The following is a 22,833-nucleotide window of genomic DNA, read 5'->3' as shown; positions in this document are numbered from 1 at the left end:
GGGGGGGTACGCCTGGTTTGTGTATCTGAGGTAATCTGTAGAAGCGAGGTGTGTTGGATCCATCAGGTTTCAGTTTTAGGAGATCTGCCTTGTTAATTTTGCCCGATTTAAAAGTTCCTTCAATGTAGCTGTGGAATTTGAGCTGTGGAGTTGCAACTATCACCACTTGTTGGTAAGTGTCAGTATCTGCAAGCAGTGAGTTCACCTTTTCAATGTATTGTGTTCTGTTTAGGAGGACCATTATGCCCCCTTTGTAGGATTATAATGTTACTGTCTTTGAGTCCTTCGAGGGCTCTCCTTTCATTTGTGTAGAGGATGTTCCCTGCCTTTTTCCTGCTTAGTGTTGGTGCAACCACCCTGTCTGATGGTGCGTGTTTGGAATGAGCTGCCAGAGGAAGTGGAGGAGGCTGGTACAATTACAGCATTTGAAAGGCATCTGGATGGGTATATGAATGGGAAGGATTTAGAGGAATATGGGCCAAGTTCTGGCAAATGGGACTAGATTAGGTTGGGATATCTGGTCAGCATGGATGATTTGGACCGAAGGGTTTCTTTCCATGCTGTACATCTCTACGACTCTTTATGAATTAGCCTCTCAAGCCTGCTCCACCATTCATGGCTGATCAGCTTGTTTCGAACTGAACATTTCCATCCACCCCAATAATGGTGGATCCTCCTGTCCAATATGCATCTAACCATCTTGATCTTATTAATTCTCAATCAGCTCACCACTACTGCCTTCAGAGGCAGTGTTACAAAAACATACAACCCTTTGAGTAAAACAATTTCTTCCCAAACTGTCTAGATTTTTAATTTTGTCTGGACTGATCCACAAAAGGAAACTTCAGATCCATGTTTTCAAGACTCTTCAGGATCTTGTACAGTTTAATCAAGTCACTCCTCACAATTTGAAAGTGCAGTCTAAATAAAACCAGTCTGTCCAACTTTCTGTCATAAGCCAACCAGCTCATTCCTGGTTTCCATCTAGTAAACCTCTTGTGAACCACCTCCAATGCATTTACATCAGTCCTTAAATAAGGAAATGAAAACTACACACATTTAAAATTCACCTTGAACTCTGAACTTCAATAATATTGATGTTGCCTCACCATCTGAGGTTGTACAGATTGGGGTTATTTCCACAGGATTTCAGAAGAGGGAGCTGTAACCTGATTGAAGTTTAAAGATTCTGAATGACCCTCTATAACTGAAGCATAACACTCTTACTTTTATGTTCAATTTCTTTGATGTTCAAGGGTAGCATCCCATAAGCCTTCTTGAATACATGCTGTACCAGAATACTAACTTTATAACTCATGCACCAGAACACGAAGATCCTTCTGCACCTCAGAATTCCAGTTACTCTCTGTTTAAATAATATCAGTCAGGAATCTTTTATCCAAAAATCTCAGGATCAATTGCTTTTCGGATGAAGGATATTTTCAGTTTTCAGATACATTTTCCTTACCCATTAAAATCTTTTACTAGCGCTCTCACAGCCAAAAGCAAAATATTGTACCCTGATCTACTGGGGAAGGGATTCACATTAACTTTATCAAACACATGAAGCTATCTGTAAACTTCTTTTCATTATCTCTGCACTTATTATTCTTTGTCTCCATTTGTTGCTCCACTTACCACTTCTCTGTGATGGCCCTTTGGAAAAAGACTATTTTGTTTTTAGATCTTTTCAGTTTTTGGATGCATATACAAAGGAAAAACAGCCTGTACTCTGCTTTGGCAGGTCAAAAAAAAAATTAGCAAACAACTTCATATTTTCTCACATTATACTCCATCTACTAGATTATTGCGCACTCACCCTAGCCTTTTAAACACAAAGTTCTCGGTTGAAATCTTATTCCCGAGTCCAAACACAAAATGCATGGAGGCAGAAAACTGAAACTGGGAGATACTGAAAAGGGTTTACACTTCTACAGAGAGGAGTTTAGCTTGTAGATTTACAACTGTAGAATGCCATGGTGGCTCAGTGGCTAGCAGTGTTACCTCACAGCACAAGAGACCCGGTTCCATTTCAGCCTCGGTTGACTGTTAGCGTGGACTTTGCACATTCTCCATGTGTCTGCATGGGTTTCCTCAGGGTGCTCCGGTTTATAGAACATAGAACACTAGAGCGCAATGCAGGCCCTTCGGCCCTCGATGTTGCCCCAACCTATGGAACCAACCTGAAGCTATCTAACCTGCACTATTCCATTTTCATCCATATGCTCATTCAATGACCATATAAATGAAGGAAGTGTGCTCCATGCCCCTACTACTCTGAGTAAAGAAACTACCTCTGACTTCTGTCCTATATCTATCACCCCTCAATTTAAAGCGAAGTCCCCTTGTACTAGCCATCACCATCCAAGGAAAGAGACTCACACTGTCCACCTTTTCTAACCCTCTGATTATCTTATATACTTCAATTAAGTCACCTCTCAACCTCCTTTCTAACAAAAACAGCCTCAAGTCCCTCAAACTTTTCTTGTAAGACCTTGCCTCCTTACCAGGCAACATCTTAGTAAATCTCCTCTGAACCCTTTCCAAAAGTTTCCTTCCACAGTCCAAAGATGTGCAGATGAGGTGGACTAGCCATAGTAAATTTCCCTATAGTGTTAATGAATATCTAGGCTCAGTGAATTAGCCATGGGAAATCTAAGGTTACAGGGATAAGGTAGGGGTCTGGGTGGGATACTCTTTGGAGGATTGGTGCAGACTCGATGGGTCATATGGCCTCTTTTCACACTGTAGGAATTCTATGACCCCCATTTATATACACAGCAAATTTTTGTTTTAACCGACACTTCTGAATTGGCTCCCTCCATAAACCACCAAATACTAGATACACAAAATACAAGAGGTTTACTGTATTATCACCACCTTCGTGATGTCAGAGTGGCTAGCCAAGGGTGTAAGTGAGAAGGATCTCTGTTGGTAAGTGTAACTTAAGGCAAAGTTGCATTATTAAGGGATTTTTGCTGCAAATAAAGTGTAACAGTGATGGAGTATTCGATCAGTTAGCACAAGCCTGTCTCACAGATATCAAGTTAATAGAACTTTCACTATATCACAAACAGCAAGGACCCCAAGACTGAACCCTGCAGAACCCGACTTGATATAGCCTTCTAGTCACAAGAAACAGCCCTTGACCATTACCCCCAGCCCTTGACCATTACTCTCCTGATACAGAATTGGCCCCATGGTGGAAACAACCAGTCAAATTTCCTTGGATTCCATCAACTCTTACCTTTGTTATTAGTCTCCCAAGTGAGACTTTATTAAAAGTCATGAAGTTCAAGCACACTACATCTAAAGCATTGCCCTCATCCAAACACCTGGTTACCTCTGAGAAATTCAATCAAGTTGGTCAGATATGATCTCTCCTTAGCAGAACCATATTGACTGTTCCCGATTAATCCCGGCCTCTCCAAATGCAGATTAATTCTGTTCCTCAGAATTGTTTCTAACGGACCAGCCTGTAGGTTCCTGGTTTATCCTTTCCTTCCCTCCTTGAATAACAATACCACACTAGGTGTCCTCCAGTCCTCTGGCACCTATCCTGCAAGTGAAAATTATTGCCAATGCCTCTGTTTCCTTCCTTGTCTTGCTCAATAACCTGGCAAACATTATACAGCCCAGGAAAGTTATCTACTTTTTACACTGCCAAACCAATCAGAACCTCATCACTATATATGTAAATTTAAGTATATCCCAGTCCTTCACCCTGATTTCTACACCCATAGCGTCCCGCTCACTAGTGAACACAGACACAAAGTATTCATTTAGAAATTTGGGCTGACTCCATGCACAAAATAGACCCTTCATGGCCCTCTTCTTTCCCTAGTTATCCTTTTACTTTAATGTAAAATACTTGGGATTTTCCTTTTCTTTACCTGCCATCATTCTTTCAAGCCCCCGTTTTGTTCTCTTAATTTCCCTTCTAAATCTCCTCCTGCACATCTACATTCCTCTAGGGATTCTGCTGTTGAGCCCTCAGTCAGCCATAGGCCTCCCTTTTTGTCTTTATCGAATCCTGTACATCCCTTGATATGCAGTGCTCACAGGATTTGTTGGTGCTACCTTTTTGTCTTTAGTGGAAGATGTTGGCCCTGTACCTTCCCTACTTCCTTCTTGAATGCATCCCACTCCTCTGACGTAGATTTACCTAGAAGTATCTACTTCCAATCTCCTCTAGCTAAAACATGTGACCTTAATAAAATCAGTCACCCCTCAATTGAAAACTTTGACCCTTTTGCCCTCAGTGCTATATCCAATTGCTCCATGAAATCAGAATGTTTTGGCCTCAGATGCTTTCTGCAGTAGTGAATTCCACAGGATCACCACTCTGGCTGAAAAGATTGTTCTTCATCTCAATACTAAATGTTTACCACATATCCTTAGGATGGTCACCCCTGCCTCTGGACTCCTAGTCATTGGGAACATCATTCCTGCATCTATTCTGTGCAACATGCTGTTAAATTTTATACGTTTCAGAGATGCCCTCATTCTTCTAAATTCCACAGAACAGAACTGAATCAAAACCGATTCAATCTCTCTTCATATACCAGCCCTGTCTGATAAACATTTGCTGCATTCCCTCTATAGCAAGAGCATCCTTCCTCAGATAAGGGGATCAAAATTGCACACAACACCCCAGGCGGGGTCTCACCAAGGCCTTGCATAATTACAAGGAGTCATCCCTGCTCCTGTACTGAAATCCTTTCGCTATGAAGGCCAACGTTGCATTTACCTTCTTTGCCCTGCTGCAACTGCACGCTTACTTGCACTGACTGGTCTACAAGAACACCCAGGTCTCATCGCGCATTCCCCTCTCCCAAATTATAACCAGAAAATAATCCACCTTCCTGTTTTTTATCTTGAAGTTGATAACCTCACATTTATCCACATTAAAATCCAATCAGTTTTCTATCTATCTCCACCACTCTGCGATTCCACACTTTATGTTTACACATTAATCTTTTGCGAGACTTCACTGGAAGCCTTCTAAAAATCCATGACAGACAGCAACTTAACCAGGCTATAGTTTCCCATTTTTCCATCACCATTCTTGAGTGGAAGGTTCCTTACAGTCCAACAGAACCTTTCCTGAATCTAAGACAAAATTCACCTGTCAACAGGCATTTGCTTGCTTAATGCCATTTGCCTCATGATTGTAATTGCACTACATTCCTGATTCTCTTCAATCTTTTGATTTATAGATATTACTGGCATCTTTCTGCACCCACAATAGTGAAGATACATCAAAATATTGGTTCATTCAGACTGACCAGGGGCCTGGCAGCATGTGCCCAGACAGAAATAAAGCAGAGACAACATATTGAGTCAGAGGGCCTGGAGCTTGGTGACCAGCGATGTTCCACAGGGATCGCTTCTGGGACCACTGCTCTTTGTGATTTTTATAAATGATTTGGAGGGGAAGTGAAGGATGGGTGAGGATGTTTGCCAATGACGTGAAGGTTGACCGAGTTGTGGATATTGTGGAGGGCTGTTGTTGGTTGCAACAGGACTTTGATAGAATGCAGAGCTGGGTTGATAAGTGGCAGATGGAGTTCAACCTGGAAAAAAGTTTGAAGTGATTCATTTTGGAAGGTTGAATTTGAATCAAGAATACAGGGCTAAAGGCAGTGTGGAAGAACAGAGGGATCTTGGGGTCCACATCCATAGATCCCTCAAAGTTGCCACCCAAATTGATGGGATTGTTAAGGCACCATATGGTGTGTTGCCTTTCATTAGCAGTGGGATTGAGTTAAGAACTGCAAGGTTATACTACAGCTCTACAGAGCCCTGGTTAGATTAAACTTAGAATATTGCGTTCAGTTCTGGTTGCCTCATTATGAGGAGGATGTGGAAGCTTTAGAGAGGGTGCAGAGGAGATTTACCAGGATGCTGCCTGGACTGGAGGGCATGCCTTGAGGGAGCTAGACCTTTTCTCATTGGAGCGAAGGAGGATAAGAAGTGACTTGATTTAGTAGTACAAGATGATAAGGGGCATAGACAGTGAATAGTCAGAGACTTTTTCCCCATGGCAGAAACGACTATCACAAAGGGGCATAATTTTAAGGTGGGGGGAGAAAGGTTTGGGGGAGATGTCAGAGATCAGTTCTTTACACAGAGTAGTGGGTGCACTGTCAGCAGTGGTAGTAGCGGCAAATACATAAGGGACATTTAAGTGACTCTTGGATAGGCACATGGAAGCTAGTACAATGAAGGATATGTAGGTTAGTCTGATCTTACAGTAGGATAAAAGGTCAGCGCAACATCGAGGGCTGAAGGGCCTGTATTGTGCGTACTGCTCTCTGTTTGATGTTCATCCATTTCCTTATTAACTAATATTAACAGCCATTCGCAGTCTTTACAGGGCCAACACTCATTTTACTTGTTTTCGTTTTTAAATACATGTAAAAACACTTGCTATACACTTTGACAGTTCTAGCCCATTTTCTGTCATAGTAATATCTTTCTCTTGACTAACGTCTTTATATTTTGACAAATCATCTGATCTGACCACCTTTGTGCAATAAGCTTTCTTCTGAAATCTGACGCTTACCATAATTTGTTTAGATATCTACAAATGGTGCGTTCTCCCTTTAGAAATTTATTTATTTATTCTTGGTATTTACAGCATTCTAAAATATTCCCCATAATATCTGTTGTGTCTCTAATTGATCTATTCCCTGATAGTGGTATCCTGTTTTTGTATTCCAGTTCACTTCAGCTAGCTCAAATTTTCATACTCATAGCTGCCCTCATTTAGATTTAAATTACTAGGCATAGAGCTGATTTTCTCCCTTTCAAACTGGATGTAAAATGCAATCACATCATGGCTTTTGCTCCCATTAGCTCGGAGGGGACTAATTAATCCTGTCTTACTACACAATACCAAGTTTAATATAACCTGCTGTCTTGTCAATTCCAAAAAGTGCTGCTCTTAAGAAACTCTCGCAAATGCATTCTATGAATTCCAAACTATTACTGCCAATTTGAATTATCTAGTCTGTACGTAGGTTAAAGTCACCCATGATTATTGACCATCCCTTTATTGCAAGCATCCAATATTTCTTCTTGTATGGGTATATCCTATATTGTAATTACAGTCCAGGGGTCTGTAGACCAAGTAGTAGAAAGTGAGGACTGCAGATGCTGGATATCAGAGTCGAGAGTATGGTGCTGGAAAAGCACAGCAGGTCAGGCAGCATCCGAGGAGCAAGAGAATTGATGTTTCGGGCATAAGCTGTTCATCAGGAATGGTCTGTAGACCAATCCCAGTAGTGACTTTTTTTAACTAATTCTTCGTCATCACCTGAACTGATAGTACATCCTCATCTCCTGAACCATCCTCAACTATATTACCAATGTCATTCCTTAATTAACCAGGAATAGGTTACACATCTCTGGCACAGAGTCCATCCCCTCTTGCTCAGAAGGGAAGGGGGAAGAGGAGTACAGCATTAGTCATTGGGTATTCCATAGTTAGAGGAACAGGTAGGAGATTCTGTGGGAACAAGAGACTTGCAGTTGGTGTGCTGCCTCCCAGATGCCAGGATCTGAGATGTCTCAGATCACGTTTTTGGGATCCTTAAGGGGGATGGAGAGCAGTACAAGTCATGGTCCTCATAGGGTGGAAGTTCAGAGCTAGAACAAATAGAGTTGTTACCAGTGCCACGTGATAGCGAGGTGAGAAATAGGAAGAGACAGCAGTTGAACACGTGGCTACAGGGATGGTGTGGGAGGGAGGGATTCAGATACCTGGATAATTGGTGCTCATCCTGGGGTTGGTGGGACCTCTACAAATGGGATGGCCTTCAACTGAACCAGAGGGGTACCAATATCCGGACGGGGGCTGGGGGGTTGTGAAATTTGCTGATGTTCTTTCGGAAGATTAAACGAGGTTGAGAGTAATGAGGTCATGAATAAGGTTCAAAGTCACAGGAGTGTCTAGGAGTCTATTTGAAGTGTGTCTACATCAACACCAGGAGCATCCGGAAGGTGGGTGAACTTGCAAATTGGGTTGGTACCTGGGTCTTTGATGTTGTGGCCATTTTGGAGACATGATTAGAGCAGGGGCAGGAATGGTTATTGCAGGTTCCAGGATTTAGATGTTTCAGTGTGAACAGGAAAGGTGGTTAAAAAAAAGGGGGAGGTTTGGCATTATTAGTCAAGGACAATTTTACGGTGGCGGAAAGGACATCTGAAGACACATCTACTGAAGTAATATGGGCTGCAGTTAGAAACAGGAAAAGAGAGAAACCCCCATGGGAGTTTTCTGTAGGCATCCGCAAAGTTCCATAGATGTAGAGGAAAGGATTGCAAAGATATTCTGGATAGGAGCAAAAGTAACAGGATAGTTGTTATGGGGGACATTAACTTTCCTGGTTCAACTACTTTGGACAATAGCCTGACCCATCTAATGTGTGCAGGAGATCTCCTGACACAGTGTATAGACAGGTCAACAAGGGGCGAGGCCACACTGGATTTGGTAACCCAGCCAGGTGTTAGATTTGGAGGTAGGTGAGCACTTTGGTGATAGTGACCATAATTCGGTTATGTTTACCTTCGCGATGGAAAGAGATAAATATATATATAGCAGGGCAAGAATTATAACTGGGCAAAAGACAATTATGATGCGATTAAGCAAGATTTAGGATGCACAGGATGAGGAAGAAAACTGCAGGGGTGGACACAATTGAAATATGGAGCTTGTTCAAGGAACAGCTACTGCATGTACTTGATAATTATGTACCTGTCAGGGCAGGGAGGAAGTGGTCGAGCCAGAGGGCCATGGTTTACTAAAGAAGTTGAATCTCTTGTCAAGAGGAAGGAGAAGGCTTATGCAAAGGTGATGTGTGAAGGCTCAGTTAGGGCGCTTGAGAGTTACAAGTTAGACAGGAAAGAGCTAAGAGGAGCTAGGAGGAGACGTCTTTGGCACATAGAATCAAGGAAAACCCTAAAGCTTTCTTTAGATACGTCAGGAATAAAAGAATGACTACAGTAAAATGAGGGCCTGTCAAGGACAGTACTGAGAAGTTGTGTGTGGAGTCAGAGGAGATAGGAGAGGTCCAAATTAATATTTTTCATCAGTATTCTTACAGGAACAAGACAAATGTTGTCGAAGAGAATACTGAGAAACAGGCCACTAGACTATTCAGGATTGAGGTTCACAAGGACGTGGTGTTAGCAATTCTGGAAAGTGTGAAAATAGGTAAATCCCCTGTGCTGGATGGGATTTATCAGAGGATTCTCTGGGAAGCCAGAGAGGAGATCGTAGAGCCTTTGGCTTTGATCTTTACGTCGTCATTGTCGACAGGAATAGAAGATTGCAGGACAGCAAATGTTGTTTCCTTGTTTAAGAAGGGGAGTAGAGACAACCCTGGAAATTATAGACCAGTGAGCCTTACTTCAGTTATGGAAAAAATGTTGGAAAGGATTATAAGAGGTAGGATTTATAATCATCTAGAAAGGATGAATTTGATTAAAGATAGTCAACACAATTTTGTGAAGGGCCAATTGTGCCTCACAAACCTTACTGAATTCTTTCAGGTGACCAAACAGGTGAATGAGGATAAAGTGGCTAATGTAGCATATATGGATTTCAGTAAAGCATTTGATAAGGCTGCCCACGTTAGGCCATTGCACAAAATATGGAGACATGGGATTGAGGGTGATTTAGCAGTTTGGATCAGAAATTGGCTAGTTGTAAGAAGACAGAGTGGTGGTTGGTGGGAAATGTTCATCCTGGGGTTCAGTTAGTAGTGGTGTACCACAAGGGTCTGTTTTGGGGCCACTGCCTTGTCATTTTTATAAATGACCTGGATGAAGGTGTAGAAGGCTAGGTTAGTAAATTTGCATATATTACTAAGGTCAGAGGCACTGTGGATAGTGCTGAATGTTGCAAGTTACAGAGGGACATGGATAAGCTGCAGAGCTGGCAAATGGAGTTTAATGTGGAAACGTGAGAGGTGATTCACTTTGGAAGGAGTAACAGGAATACAGAGTACTGGGCTAATGGTAAGACTCTTGGTAGTGTAGAACAGCAGAGAGATCTCTGTGTCCATGTACATAGATCCCTGAAAGTTGCCACCCAGGTTGATAGGCTTGTTAAGGAGGAATATGGTGTGTTAGTTTTTATTGGTAGACAGACTGAGGTTCGGAAACACGAGGTCAGGTTGCAGCTGCACAAAGCTCTGGTGCGGCCGCATCTGGAGTATTGCGTAGTGTTCTGGTCACCGCATTATAGGAAGGAGGTGGAAGCACTGGAAAGAGTTGAGAGGAGAGTTACTCGGATGTTGCCTGGTATGAAAGGAAGGTCTTATGAGGAAAGGCTGAGGGACTTGAGGCTGTTTTCGTTAGAGAGAAGGTTGAAAGGTGACTTAATAGAGGCATGCAAAATGATCAGAGGGTTAGATAGCATGAACAATGACAGCCTTTTTCCTTGGATGGTAATGGCAAGCACGAGGGGACATGGCTTTAAATTGAGGGGTGATAGATATAAGACAGATGTTAGAGGTTTATTCTTTACTCAGAGCGTAGTAAAGGTGTGGAACGCCATACTTCCAACAGTAGTAGACTCGTCAACGTTAAGGGCATTTAAATGGTTACTGGATAAAAATATGGATGATATTGGAATAGGTTAGATGGGCTTCAGATTCATTTCACAGGTAGGCACAACATTGTGGGCTAAAGAGCCTGTACTGCGCTGTAATGTTCCATGTTCTAACAAGGTCACCCATCCTTCTCATTTCCATTTTTCTTCAATGTCATAGATCCCACAAACTTCAGGATCCAATCCTTGACATCATGAAACCATGTCTCCATAAGCTATCATATCTTATTTATTTACGATGTTACCAACTCATTTACTTTGTTTTGAATGTAATACACACTCAGATATGGACCCTTTAGTTTTGTCTTTTATGTCACCTTTGTAACTTTGCGTCTTGACTGTTGGTGTATACCTAGGTTTATTTTTGTCTCTGCTCCTTCCTGCCAATATTAATTATCCTCTATTTCTACACTTGGATATAACACATCTTTCCATATTTGATCCCTTCCCCCCCCACCATTTAGCTTAAAACACTAATTCCCTCATTACTCTGTTCCAGTATGATTCAGGTACCCATGTCCCAATTGTACAGTCTTCGCTTTTTCCAGGGATCATACAAATGGTCAACAAATAGATACCCATTTCTCCTACACCATCTTTGAGCCACATGTTAATATCCCTAAATTTATGTACCCTGCACCAATGTACATGGCTTAAGTAATAACCCAGGGAGGTTCTACTTTTCAACTTAATGCCTAGTTCATCATACTTTCTAAGCAGAACCTTTTTCCTTGTTCTGCCTATGCTGCTGCTATCTACATGGAACATGACCACTGATCCTCCTCACTCCCACTCCAAATTTCTCTCTAGAGTTGAGAAGACTTCCCAAGTCCTGGCACTGGGCAGGCAACACAGCTCTGTGCATTTCACAAGACCAAGATCCAAAGTGAACTGTTCCCTAGATGTTTACAAACACCACACAGATCCAGAAAACTGGAATCATTAAAATGTTATGAAGTACAGAAACACATCAGAAAGGCTAATGGAATCCTTTAGAGGACTAGAAACCATTCCCACTGACTAGGTCTGGAACTATGGAGCATAGGCTAAACATTACAACCAGAACTTTCAGGAATGAAATTTGCAAAGACGGACATGTGATGGACATCACAAATTTAAAACACACTGCAGCAAGTGGAAATACTGCTGAACCAATTGTTAATTTTAACCAGAGTTGACAGATTTCTGTTAACAAAAAGGATATGGAAAAAAAGACAGCAATGTGGAGATAGTTTATAGATCATCCAAAGTCTGAATAATGAATAGGTTCAAGACTAATTGGTTTCATACTATACTAGTTTGAGGATTAACTGAAGCGTTATAGCAGAGTTAAAATTTCTTGTCTTCTCCTTGTATCCATACTCTGAGTTAGAACACTACTCCAATTAGCTTTAAAACAATTCAGTCACAATATTACAAAAGTCACTTTTGTAAAGTACAGAAGTCCTGGGATTACGAATGCCAGATTTACGAACCAACCTCCAGCTTCTTATTTCAACATTATTTTACGTATCTGTTCCGACTTACATACAAATTCGACTTAAACAGCGGAAAAAACAGAACTTGTTCATAACCTGGGGACTTCCCGTACTGTGTTTTCTCTAAAATTCTTCCACTTTCGCCTTGAGCAATAACCAAATGATTTCCACCTGACTATTGATTCACTGATCAGAAAACCAATCTTTATGTTGGCTCTCAACATCTTTCTACATTTTAATGAGATCAATTAGATTCCCACTAATATTGAAATCCAGTTAAAAAAAAAGTCATTTACACCCCAATCACTCAGAGTCAGAGTCAGAGTCCTACAGCATGGAGACAGACCCTTCGCCCCAAATTGGTTTATGCCGACCGAAGTGTCTATGCACGCAACCCAACTTCCCTGCACTTGGCCTATATCCTTGTCAGCCTTTCCTATCCATGTATTGTCTAGGGTTGGTCGATTTGAGTTACAGGGAAAGGCTGAACAGGCTGGGGCAGTTTTTCCTGGAGCGTCGGAGGCTGAGGGGTGACCTTATAGAGGTTTATAAAATCATGAGGGAGATGAATAGGGTAAATAGACAAAGTCTTTTACCTGGAGTAGGGGAGTCCGGAACTAGAGGGCATAGGTTTAGGGCGAGAGGGGAAAGATATAAAAGAGACCTAAGGGGCAACCTTTTCACGCAAAGTCTGGTGCCTCTATGGAATGACCTGCCAGTTGAAGTAGTGGAGGCTGTACAATTATGACATTTAAAAGGCATCTAGATGGGTATATGAATAGGAAGGGTTTACAGGGATATGGGCCAAGTGCTGACAAATGAGACTAAATTGGGTTGAGATATCTGGTTGACATGGACAAGTTGGACCAAAGGATCTGTTTCCGTGCTGTACATCTCTATGACTCTGTTAATGTACTTGCCTCAACCACTTCCACTGGCAGCTCATTCCATATGCGTACCATCCTCGGTCTAAAAAAGTTGCCTCAGGTTTCCTTTTATTCTTTCCCCTCTGACCTTAAAACTGATGCCCTCTCGTCCTGAATTCCCCAACCCTGGGAAAAAGACTGAGTACATTTACCCTATCCATGCCAATCATGATCTTATACGCTTCTATAAGATGCCTCCTCAGTCTCCTTTGCTCTCAAGAAAAAAGTCCTACCTTGTCCAACCTCTCCCTATAACCCAGACAAGGAGTCCTGGCAACGCCTTTGTAAATTTCTTCTGCACTCTTAATAACATCCTATAGCAAGGTGACCAAAACTGAACACAATATTCCAAGTGCAACCTCACCAACATCCTGTATAATTGCAACATAGCTTCGCAACTTCTATTCTCAGTTCCCTGACTGATGAACGCCAGTGTGCCAAAAGCCTTTTTCATTGCCCTGTCTATTTGTGACTCCACTTTCAGAGAACTTTTAAGTTCTGAAGAATACCTGCTTGACCTTTCAGTAGTCTAATGGACTTTCCAAAATAGGGGTCTCAGAACGTCATACAAGACTCAAAACAGTCTAACCAGTATTCTGCATAAAATCCACATCTTTTGCTTGTTTCTATATTCAAGACATCACAGCATCCCATTAGGTCTGTTCCATATGACTCAAGACCTCACTGTTCAGGAAGTTTCATTTTAATTTTTCATAATAGGTAGAATGTCATTTCTCGACTTTTTAAAGATACAGTGAAGGAACATGAACATCACCGACTGGCCCAGTATTTATGGTCTATCCCTAGCTGCCTTTCAGAAGGCAGTGGTGAGCTGCCTTTTTGAATCGCTGCACTCCATGTGCTGTAGGTAGAACCACAATGCCATTAGGGAGAAAATTCCAGGATTTTGACCCTGCAACTCTGAAGGAATGACAATAAACTTCCAGGTTTGGATGGAACTGGTCAATGGTGGTGTTCCCATGTCTCTGCTGCCCTTGTCCTTCTAGAAGATAGTAATGATGGGTTTAGAAGGTGCTAAGGAGCCTTGAACATCAGTACATCATGTAGATAGTGCATATTGCTGCTCACTAAGCCTTGATGGTGAAAGGTCTGAATGTTTATGATTATGGTGCCAAACAAGTGGGCTGCTTTGCCCTGGTGGGTATCGTAAAATTCAATCCATACAATCAATCCATATGACATTTTATAAATTCCTATTTTGGAAAGAGAACCAGTCTGACTCAAGATTGGAATACATACAGACTCTAACCTCACACCTTCAAAGTACTATCTGAACTGAAATATCACTTTTAAAAAATAAAACCTTAAGTTATCAATGTGACTTGAAAGAAGTTCTGAAATTTACATTTTAATGAACCCAAAGCTGCAACTCATTCTAAAAGTTGAGACTTAACAGCAATCTAGGTTTGTTCAAAATATCGTTTCAGTTGCATGACACTGTGATGTGTTGCTATAAATTCTGTGTGTTATGATCCTGCTCCACAGCTAACTGATGAAGAAGCAGGGCTCCGAAAGCTAGTGCTTCCAAATAAAACTGTTGGACTATAACCTGGTGTTGTGTGATTTTAAACTTTGTCCACCCCAGTCCCACACTTGCGCCTCCACATCATTTATATGGCTAGTTCACAGTTCAGTATCTGGTCAACAGTAACCCCTAGGATGTTGCTAGTAGGGAATTCAGTGATGATGGTACCATTACATGTTAAGGGATGGTGATTCAATTCTCTCTTGCTGGAAGTAGTATTGCCTGGTACTTACATGGTACAAATGCTACTTGCATTGGGGCATGGACTGCTTTTGTACAACCAATGTTTTGGAATACAAAAATTTCAAGTTTGCAACTATGCTACATGCTTACGTTTTTCGTTCAGAGACTGTCTGGGCTACCAGTTCATAGATCTGTGCACCATCAGTTGATGTGGAGATGACAAAGAAAGCCTTATTATCTGTAATAGACAAGAGAAAATGTCAGCAAACAAGTAACCAGTAAACATTTCTCAGTTTGCCCTCGCCAATTCTTGTACCAGAATGTGAAGCTTAGCAAGGTTACATCTCATGGAATACAGGGAGAACTAGCCATTTGGATACAGAACTGGCTCAAAGGTAGAAGACAGAGGGTGGTGGTGGAGGGTTGTTTTTCAGCTGGAGGCCTGTGACCAGTGGAGTGCCACAAGGATCGGTGCTGGGTCCACTACTTTTTGTCATTTACATAAATGATTTGGATGCGAGCATAAGGTGGGCGGCACGGTGGCACAGTGGTTAGCACTGCTGCCTCACAGCACCTGAGACCCGGGTTCATTTCCCGACTCAGGTGACTGACTGTGTGGAGTTTGCACGTTCTCCCCGTGTCTGCGTGGGTTTCCTCCGGGTGCTCCGGTTTCCTCCCACAGTCCAAAGATGTGCGGGTCAGGTGAATTGGCCATGCTAAATTGCCCGTAGTGTTAGGTAAGGGGTAAATGTAGGGGTATGGGTGGGTTTCGCTTCGGCGGGTCGGTGTGGACTTGTTGGGCCGAAGGGCCTGTTTCCACACTGTAAGTCTAATCTAAGAGATACAGTTAGTAAGTTTGCAGATGACTCCAAAATTGGAGGTGTAGTGGACAGTGAAGGGGATTACCTCAGATTACAACAAGATCTGGACCAGATGGGCCAGTGGGCTGAGAGGTGGCAGGTGGAGTTTAATTCAGATAAATGCGAGGTGCTGCATTTCGGGAAAGCAAATCTTAGCAGGACTTATACACTTAATGGTAAGGTCCTAGTGTTGCTGAACAAAGAGACCTTGGAGTGCAGGTTCATAGCTCCTTGAAAGTGGAGTCGCAAGTAGATAGAATAGTGAAGGCGATGTTCGGTTTGTTTTCCTTTATTGGTCAGAGTATTGAGTACAGGAGTGGAAGGTCATGTTGCGGCTGTACAGGACATTGGTTAGGCCACTGTTGGAATATTGCGTGCAATTCTGATCTCCTTCCTATCGGAAAGATGTTGTGAAACTTGAAAGGATTCATAAACGATTTACAAGGATGTTGCCAGGGTTGGAGGATCTGAGCTATAGGGAGAGGCTGAACAGGCTGGGGCTGTTTTCCCTGGAGCGTTGGAGGCTGAGGGATGACCTTATACAGACTTACAAAATTATGAGGGGCACAAATAGGATAAATAGACAAAGTCTTTGCCCTGGGGGTCGGGGAGTCCAGAACTAGAGAGCATAGGTTTAGGGTGAGAGGGGAAAGATATAAAAGAGACCTAAGGGGCAATTTTTTCACGCAGAGAGTGGAACGTGTATGGATTGAGCTTCCAGAGGAAGTGGTGGAGGCTGGTACAATTGCAATATTTAAAGAGGCATTTGGATGGGTATATGAATAGGAAGGGTTTGGAGAGATATGGGCCAGGTCCTGGCAGGTGGGACTAGATTGGGTTGGGATATCTGGTCGGCATGGACGGGGTTGGACCGAAGGGTCCGTTTCCACGCTGTACATCTCTCTGACTCTCACTGACAAAAGGAGGGAGAAGTCACTGGTTCATGAAGGTGGCCACACTGAAACAGAAGGTCATTCAACCCTTGGCCTGTTTCACCTTAAATTAAATGTTAAGGATTTTTAATTTAATTTCTACTACAGTCTCGATTGTGGACTGAAACAGGAAAACTATTTAAAAACTAAAGATTGTTGTAGAATTGCTGCATTTTCTAAAAGCAAGTAAACTGATACTCATTGTAGGTGTTGTTTACCCAACTGTTCATTCAGTCATGAAAGCCCACTTACAGCTAAGCTGGAGCCAGGGGGCTAGGTACAAACAAAGTAGCTATTGGTCTATGGACTAGTGACCAGTTACAGATGACAAAAACCTCCTGTCTGCCAACAATGTGTGGTTAGCTCCTAGATAACTGAACAACTTTGGGATATAAATGCTTGGGTTAAGCAAATTGACCTCCACAAGACAGGAGCAAACTCTTTTCTCTGCAATAAGAACCACCTTAACCTTGAAGAAAGCAGTTTATTTTTCCCTTAACAGGCTAGGACTCTCAACCAGAAAGCCAGAGACTTTATAAGCATGAAGCAGCCACCCTGCACCTTCTCCAAGCAAATGAAAATATTTGAAGGAGAATCCAAGGTACAGCACACCCTGACAAACTAAAAGACCATCTCCTTGAACCCTGTGAACAGGGAACGTTGAACTGCCTTCCCTGTCTTGCTCTCTGCCCTTCACAATCATATGAGTATTTTCTTGCTCATGTACGTGCATGTCCACACATGCGTGTATTAGTTAAACTTAACTAGCTGTTAATTCAACAAAGGTTCATAGCTGTTTATATATTTATTTGCAATAAATTGCAACTCAAGTACAGAAACGGGGTCTGCGCTTTCTATCAAACCCGTCTGAAAGACATAAATTGCCGAGTTCTGTATACCTTTTCAAATCTTGGTTACTTTTGTGGGGACTCCAGGATTAGCAGTGCTTGATCTTCAGCGTGCTATACCAGTGAAGCACAACATGAATGAAAGCTGATCTGCAATTTTCCTCCATTAACTGCCCTTTGTCCCATAATCCTCACTCAAGCAACACAAGTTTCGTCAATCACTTCTGAAACTTCCAGGTGATCTTAAACTTTGGCAACATTCTTCAGGGACCGTGTTCTATTTTTCACTTCCCTTTATGAAGAGAATACTTCCTGACTTCACTCTTGAACTGTCTGGGGCAGAATTTAGCCAGACCAGACAAAATTATTTCTTTCTATCTATCTATCTAATTAAATCCTTTAATTATATTAAACACTTCAACCACATCAATCTTCTAGACCTGAGAGAACACAAACCTCCGTTACGTAACTTAGCCTTGGAAGGTTGTTAATCTGGAAAAGTATTGATATTACACACATCAACAAAATACACAAGTCAAATAAGGTGCGCCACCAGGCAAATGTTAATGAATTCATTAGAATAATCAAGTGCATTCCTAATTAGTGAGCTTCTGACTATCATTGCATCTCTCTAACCTCCAGCGTTAATTTCTTTCTATCCAAAAGTATCAGAGTGTTGACCTGGGCAGGTGAATGGCCTAACCTGTTGCGACTTCCCGCACGAGCACAGCAGACAGCTTGATGATGGGGCTGAAGATGTGTTTTGTGTCTGCATTGGCAGCAAGGTTCTTACTGTGACATTTCAACACCAGTCGTTCATCCTGCTTCTGGGACAGGACCAGGATATCCTCCAACAGCAGAGTGTAGAGATCTAGAGATAATGGAAGGATTGAACATCAATGATAGGTGTGTAATGCTCAAGATCAGCACCGTCTTACATTGCGAGAATGATAAACTTTCAGGACGGTGCAGCAAAATATATATCTAAACTCAATCTGTCAAACCTCGTTTCAAATACAATTTCAGGATAAAAAAAACATGCACTGTGAACATCCAGGTGTTTGCACAATAAACCAATTTCTATGGATTGGTGCTTCAACAGAGACTTAGATCAGGAGCTTTGTTCTGACACTTCAGGATTGGAGTAAAGGCACTGAAACCCAGTCACTGTAGCCCCTACTATTTACGACTCCCCTTTGCACTATAGAATAGAACCAAAACAGGCATAATAGCCTTCTTCCGAACCGTAACAATCCTGGGATGCTGCGATTCTCTTGTGCTCAATGCAGCTTTATACAATAAGCCTTGTGATTGATCAGCAGTTCACACCAAGGCTCAGTTAATGTTTCTGAGTGAATTTCAGGGGAACTCTTATCCTAAAACACTCAAGACACAGAAACTTGAACCTTTGCCAGGAGGCAGTTGCACACCTTTGTTTAATTACTATCTTAGACATAACTGACAGGCAGAGGCAGGATAATACAACTCAGCCAGGTACCTTAATTCAAATTATCAAGAAATAGAATTGTTATGGGTGCACTAATGGGAGAAAATTTAGAGCCTCCTTAATAGTAGTTATACTGTTGGAAACAGCATTAAACAAGGAATAGAGTTTAAAGCAAAGGTAATGTAGAAATCATAGGGAATTTAATCACAGTACATAGACTGGATAAATCAAATTGGCAAAGCTGGATAAAGCTGAAAATGTGTTGCTGGAAAAGCGCAGCAGGTCAGGCAGCATCCAAGTAGCAGGAGAATCGCCGTGGATAAACTCAAAATTGAGCTTGCTAAACGTGTTTGCGACAGTTTCTTGGAGAAATCTGTTCTGAAACCAACTAGGGGCAAAACTCTTCAGATTTAAGGTAGAGTGATGAGGGTAATAGATTGCTTAGTGATATCATAATCAAAGATTCTCTGTGGATTAGGTGGTCGTAATATACCTGAATATCATTTCGGGTTTGAGCGCAACAGGCTGGTGCCCAAACCAAATATCTGAAATTTGAGCAATTCCAAAGTTATTGATATGAAGGAACAATTAGTAAGTATATTCAAAAGTATGAAATAGTAAACAGGAGAAATATGCAAATAAATTATTTAAATTTGCAATTAAAATGCTTAATTTATATACAAAAATGTGGTGAGAAAAGTCACTCTGTGGTTCACTAGGCTACCAAAAAACAGTATTTGATCAAAACAAGAGCTTTACAATCTTCAAAGAATAGTAACAAGTCTTAAGATTCAGCAGTTCTAGAAACCAGAAAAGGGTCACCAAAAACTGTATGTAAAAGGAAAAAGTGAAAGGAGAGTGACTCGGTCAGGAATAAAAAAAAATTGTAAGAACTTTTACAAGAGTATAAAAAGATCAATTAAATTAATGAGGGGCAATGAGAAAATGACAGATATGTGACACAAGTATTTTGTGCCCTTTTTTTTAAAAAGAGAAGACAAATTATAGAGCAGAAATAAATTTAAGCAATTAATATCTCGACAGAAAAAACTGGACAAACTTAAGGAACTAAAATCTCCAGGCCACAATGACTCAAATCCTGCGTTTCAAAAGAGTTAGTTGCAGTAACAGTGGACACACAAGTTCTGATTTTTAACAATTCCCTAGATTCTAGGACAGTCCTAAGGGGTTGGATATAGCAAACACAACATTATTCAAGAAAGGAGAGAGAAATAATAGGAAACTGTTCAGTTGGCTTGATATCAGACATCAGAACTGTGCTGAAAACACTTACTAACAAAGTCTCAACAATGCTCTTCAAAAATAAAAATAAATGATCAGATAATGTCAGCAATTTTGAACGAAAAGATGATGTTTGACAAGTCTGTTAGCATTTTTTCAAGATTGTATTACGAGAAGTGTGGACAAAGTAAACGACAAAAAACTGTTTCATTGGTGGAATGATTGCAAAAGAAATGAGCAGAGATTTATGGTAATTGCTGAAAGTGATGGCAACACAAGGAAAGGCTTCTTCACATAACAAGTGGCTAGGATCCGAATGCTCTGCCTGACAGTGTGGTGAAGACAGGTTTGATCAAGGCATTCAAAAGGCAATTTGATTATTATGTAAAAAGGAAGAATGTGTAGGGATATGAGGATCAGCACTGAAAAAAGAATGGAGAAGTTGGGATTGTTTTCTGTGGGGGTTGGAGAGAGTAGGCAAGGAGAAACTGTTCTGGCCTGTAAGGGGATCAAGAGCAAGCGGCAACAGATTTAACAAGTGCTTTACAAAAAAAGCAAATGAGGAAGAAAAAAATATTTTCACGCGACAAACACTGCCTGGAAGTGTGTGGAGGCAGCTTCACATGAAGCATTCAAGAGGACACTGACTGGTTACTGAAATGAAATAATGCACAGAGGAAATTGTAGCAGAATAGCACCAAGTCAGGATGCTTATGTGAAGAGCTGGTACAGATACAATGTTCTCAATGGCCTCCTTATATGCTGAAATAATTCTGATTCCATCTTCATGTTGTAATGCTGTTACTCACCGATTGTTTTGTCTTTATTTACTCGCCAGGTTAGAGGCCCTTCATGAATCATGTTCCGCTTTGTAAGATCCAGATTCTTAAACAAAAAAAGTAATTACAAATTACACTAAAAGCAAAAGAGGGTCTTAATTTGAGTTATCAATCATTTTGAAACAGGTTCCTGGCTCTCTCAGATTTGGTAAAAACAATGACTGCAGATGCTGGAAACCAGATTCTGGATTAGTGGTGTTGGAAGAGCACAGCAGTTCAGGCAGCATCCAAGGAGCAGCGAGATCGACGTTTCGGGCAAAAGCCCTTCATCAGGAATAAAGGCAGTGAGTCTGAAGCGTGGAGAGATAAACTCGAGGAGGGTGGGGGTGGGGAGAAAGTAGCATAGAGTACAATAGGTGAGTGGGGGAGGGGATCAAGGGGATAGGTCAGGGAGGAGAGGGTGGAGTAGATAGGTGGAAAAGGAGCTAGGCAGGTCGGACAAGTCATGGGGACAGTGCTGAGCTGGAAGTTTGGAACTACGGTGAGGTGGGGGAAGGGGAAATGAGGAAACTGTTGAAGTCCACATTGATGCCCTGAGGTTGAAGCGTTCCGAGGCAGATGAGGCGTTCTTCCTCCAGGCGTCTGGTGGTGAGGGAGCGGCGGTGAAGGAGACCCAGGACCTCCATGTCCTCGGCAGAGTGGGAGGGGGAGTTGAAATGTTGGGCCACGGGGCGATGTGGTTGATTGGTGCCGGTGTCCCGGAGATGTTCCCTAAAGCGCTCTGCTAGGAGGCGCCCAGTCTCCCCAATGTAGAGGAGACCGCATCAGGAGCAACAGATACAATGATATTAGTGGATGTGCAGGTAAAACTTTGATGGATGTGGAAGGCTCCTTTAGGGCCTTGGATAGAGGTGAGGGAGGAGGTGTGAGCGCAGGTTTTACAGTTCCTGCGGTGGCAAGGGAAGGTGCCAGGATGGGAGGGTGGGTTGTAGGGGGGGGCGTGGACCTGACCAGGTAGTCATGGAGGGAACGGTCTTTGCGGAAGGCGGAAAGGGGTGGGGAGGGAAATATATCCCTGGTGGTGGGGTCTTTTTGGAGGTCAGATTCACCTCTTTACCTTCAATTATTGAGGAAGGTTTGCGCTTTCTTTTTGGTCAGTTACTCACCCGAAATTCCTCAATCAGTGGATAGTCTGACTGCTTTAGACTGGACAAGTCCAGGCGACGCTGGTAATCTTCCAACCGCTGATGGAAGCAAATAATCCATTAACTTCTGCAAGACAATGCTGATCGAATCTAACAATCACAAAATAACAGCTCTCCAACCCTCCTTCCCAGCCCTAAAACAACATAATTTCAAGTTTGAGTAATAGTCAGCTAATAACTCTTTGGCAAAGACTACAGTGCCTCACAAATCTCAGGCTCCTTTAGTCAATTCCTTCTGTCCTTAGCACCAATGTGTTACTGGCTCAGAACTGAGCAACCAGACAAGGACCGCTGAGTATTTATTATAATTTAGACAGCCAAGAATGGGTAACAGTGGAGACAGGGAAAACAAATAATTCAACTAGAAACAAACTAAACATTAATGACTATATCAGAGACCTCTGGAAACTGCCACTGGCGTGACAGTTTATCTTTGGTTTGGTATGAAATTATTTTGAGATCAAGAGCAAGCAAATTATTATTAGAAGCTTGGATCTAGTTTCAAAGTCATGTGTGATAGCTTGATGGCAAATCAAGTGAGCTGGGTACTCAGCTACTGAATTTGTTCTCTAAAAGGTTATTGCTTTGAGTGGAAGCACAGGTAGCAATCTTCCAAGAATCCTTAGATTCTGGGAAAGTCCCAGTCAACTAAAAACTGCCAGCGAAAACAACCCTAATCTGTCCAAGCTCTCTCAACTAAAATTCTCCAGACCAGACAAAACCCTGGCAAATCTCCTCCACGTTCTCTTCGGTGTGGTCACATCTC

General features: G+C 42.0%; 1 protein-coding gene across 2 annotated transcripts in view; it reads right to left on the bottom strand.

Moving 5' to 3' along the window:
* Positions 1 to 22,833, bottom strand: part of LOC132829722 (rho guanine nucleotide exchange factor 12-like) — a 134,676-nt gene that overhangs the window by 22,797 nt on the left and 89,046 nt on the right. For both annotated transcript variants that reach the window (XM_060847093.1, XM_060847094.1), the window contains 4 exons: positions 22,029 to 22,106; positions 20,893 to 20,968; positions 18,098 to 18,265; positions 14,905 to 14,992 (listed from right to left, as the gene is read on the bottom strand). In XM_060847093.1, coding sequence (XP_060703076.1) covers positions 14,905 to 14,992; positions 18,098 to 18,265; positions 20,893 to 20,968; positions 22,029 to 22,106 — 410 coding nt within the window. The remainder of the gene's footprint in view (positions 1 to 14,904; positions 14,993 to 18,097; positions 18,266 to 20,892; positions 20,969 to 22,028; positions 22,107 to 22,833) is intronic.

The sequence above is a fragment of the Hemiscyllium ocellatum genome, chromosome 29 (genome assembly GCF_020745735.1).
Source record: "Hemiscyllium ocellatum isolate sHemOce1 chromosome 29, sHemOce1.pat.X.cur, whole genome shotgun sequence".
NCBI classification, from domain to species: Eukaryota; Metazoa; Chordata; class Chondrichthyes; order Orectolobiformes; family Hemiscylliidae; genus Hemiscyllium; species Hemiscyllium ocellatum.
Note: the sequence above shows the minus strand (reverse complement) of the source record. Positions and strands in the feature narration are given on the sequence as shown.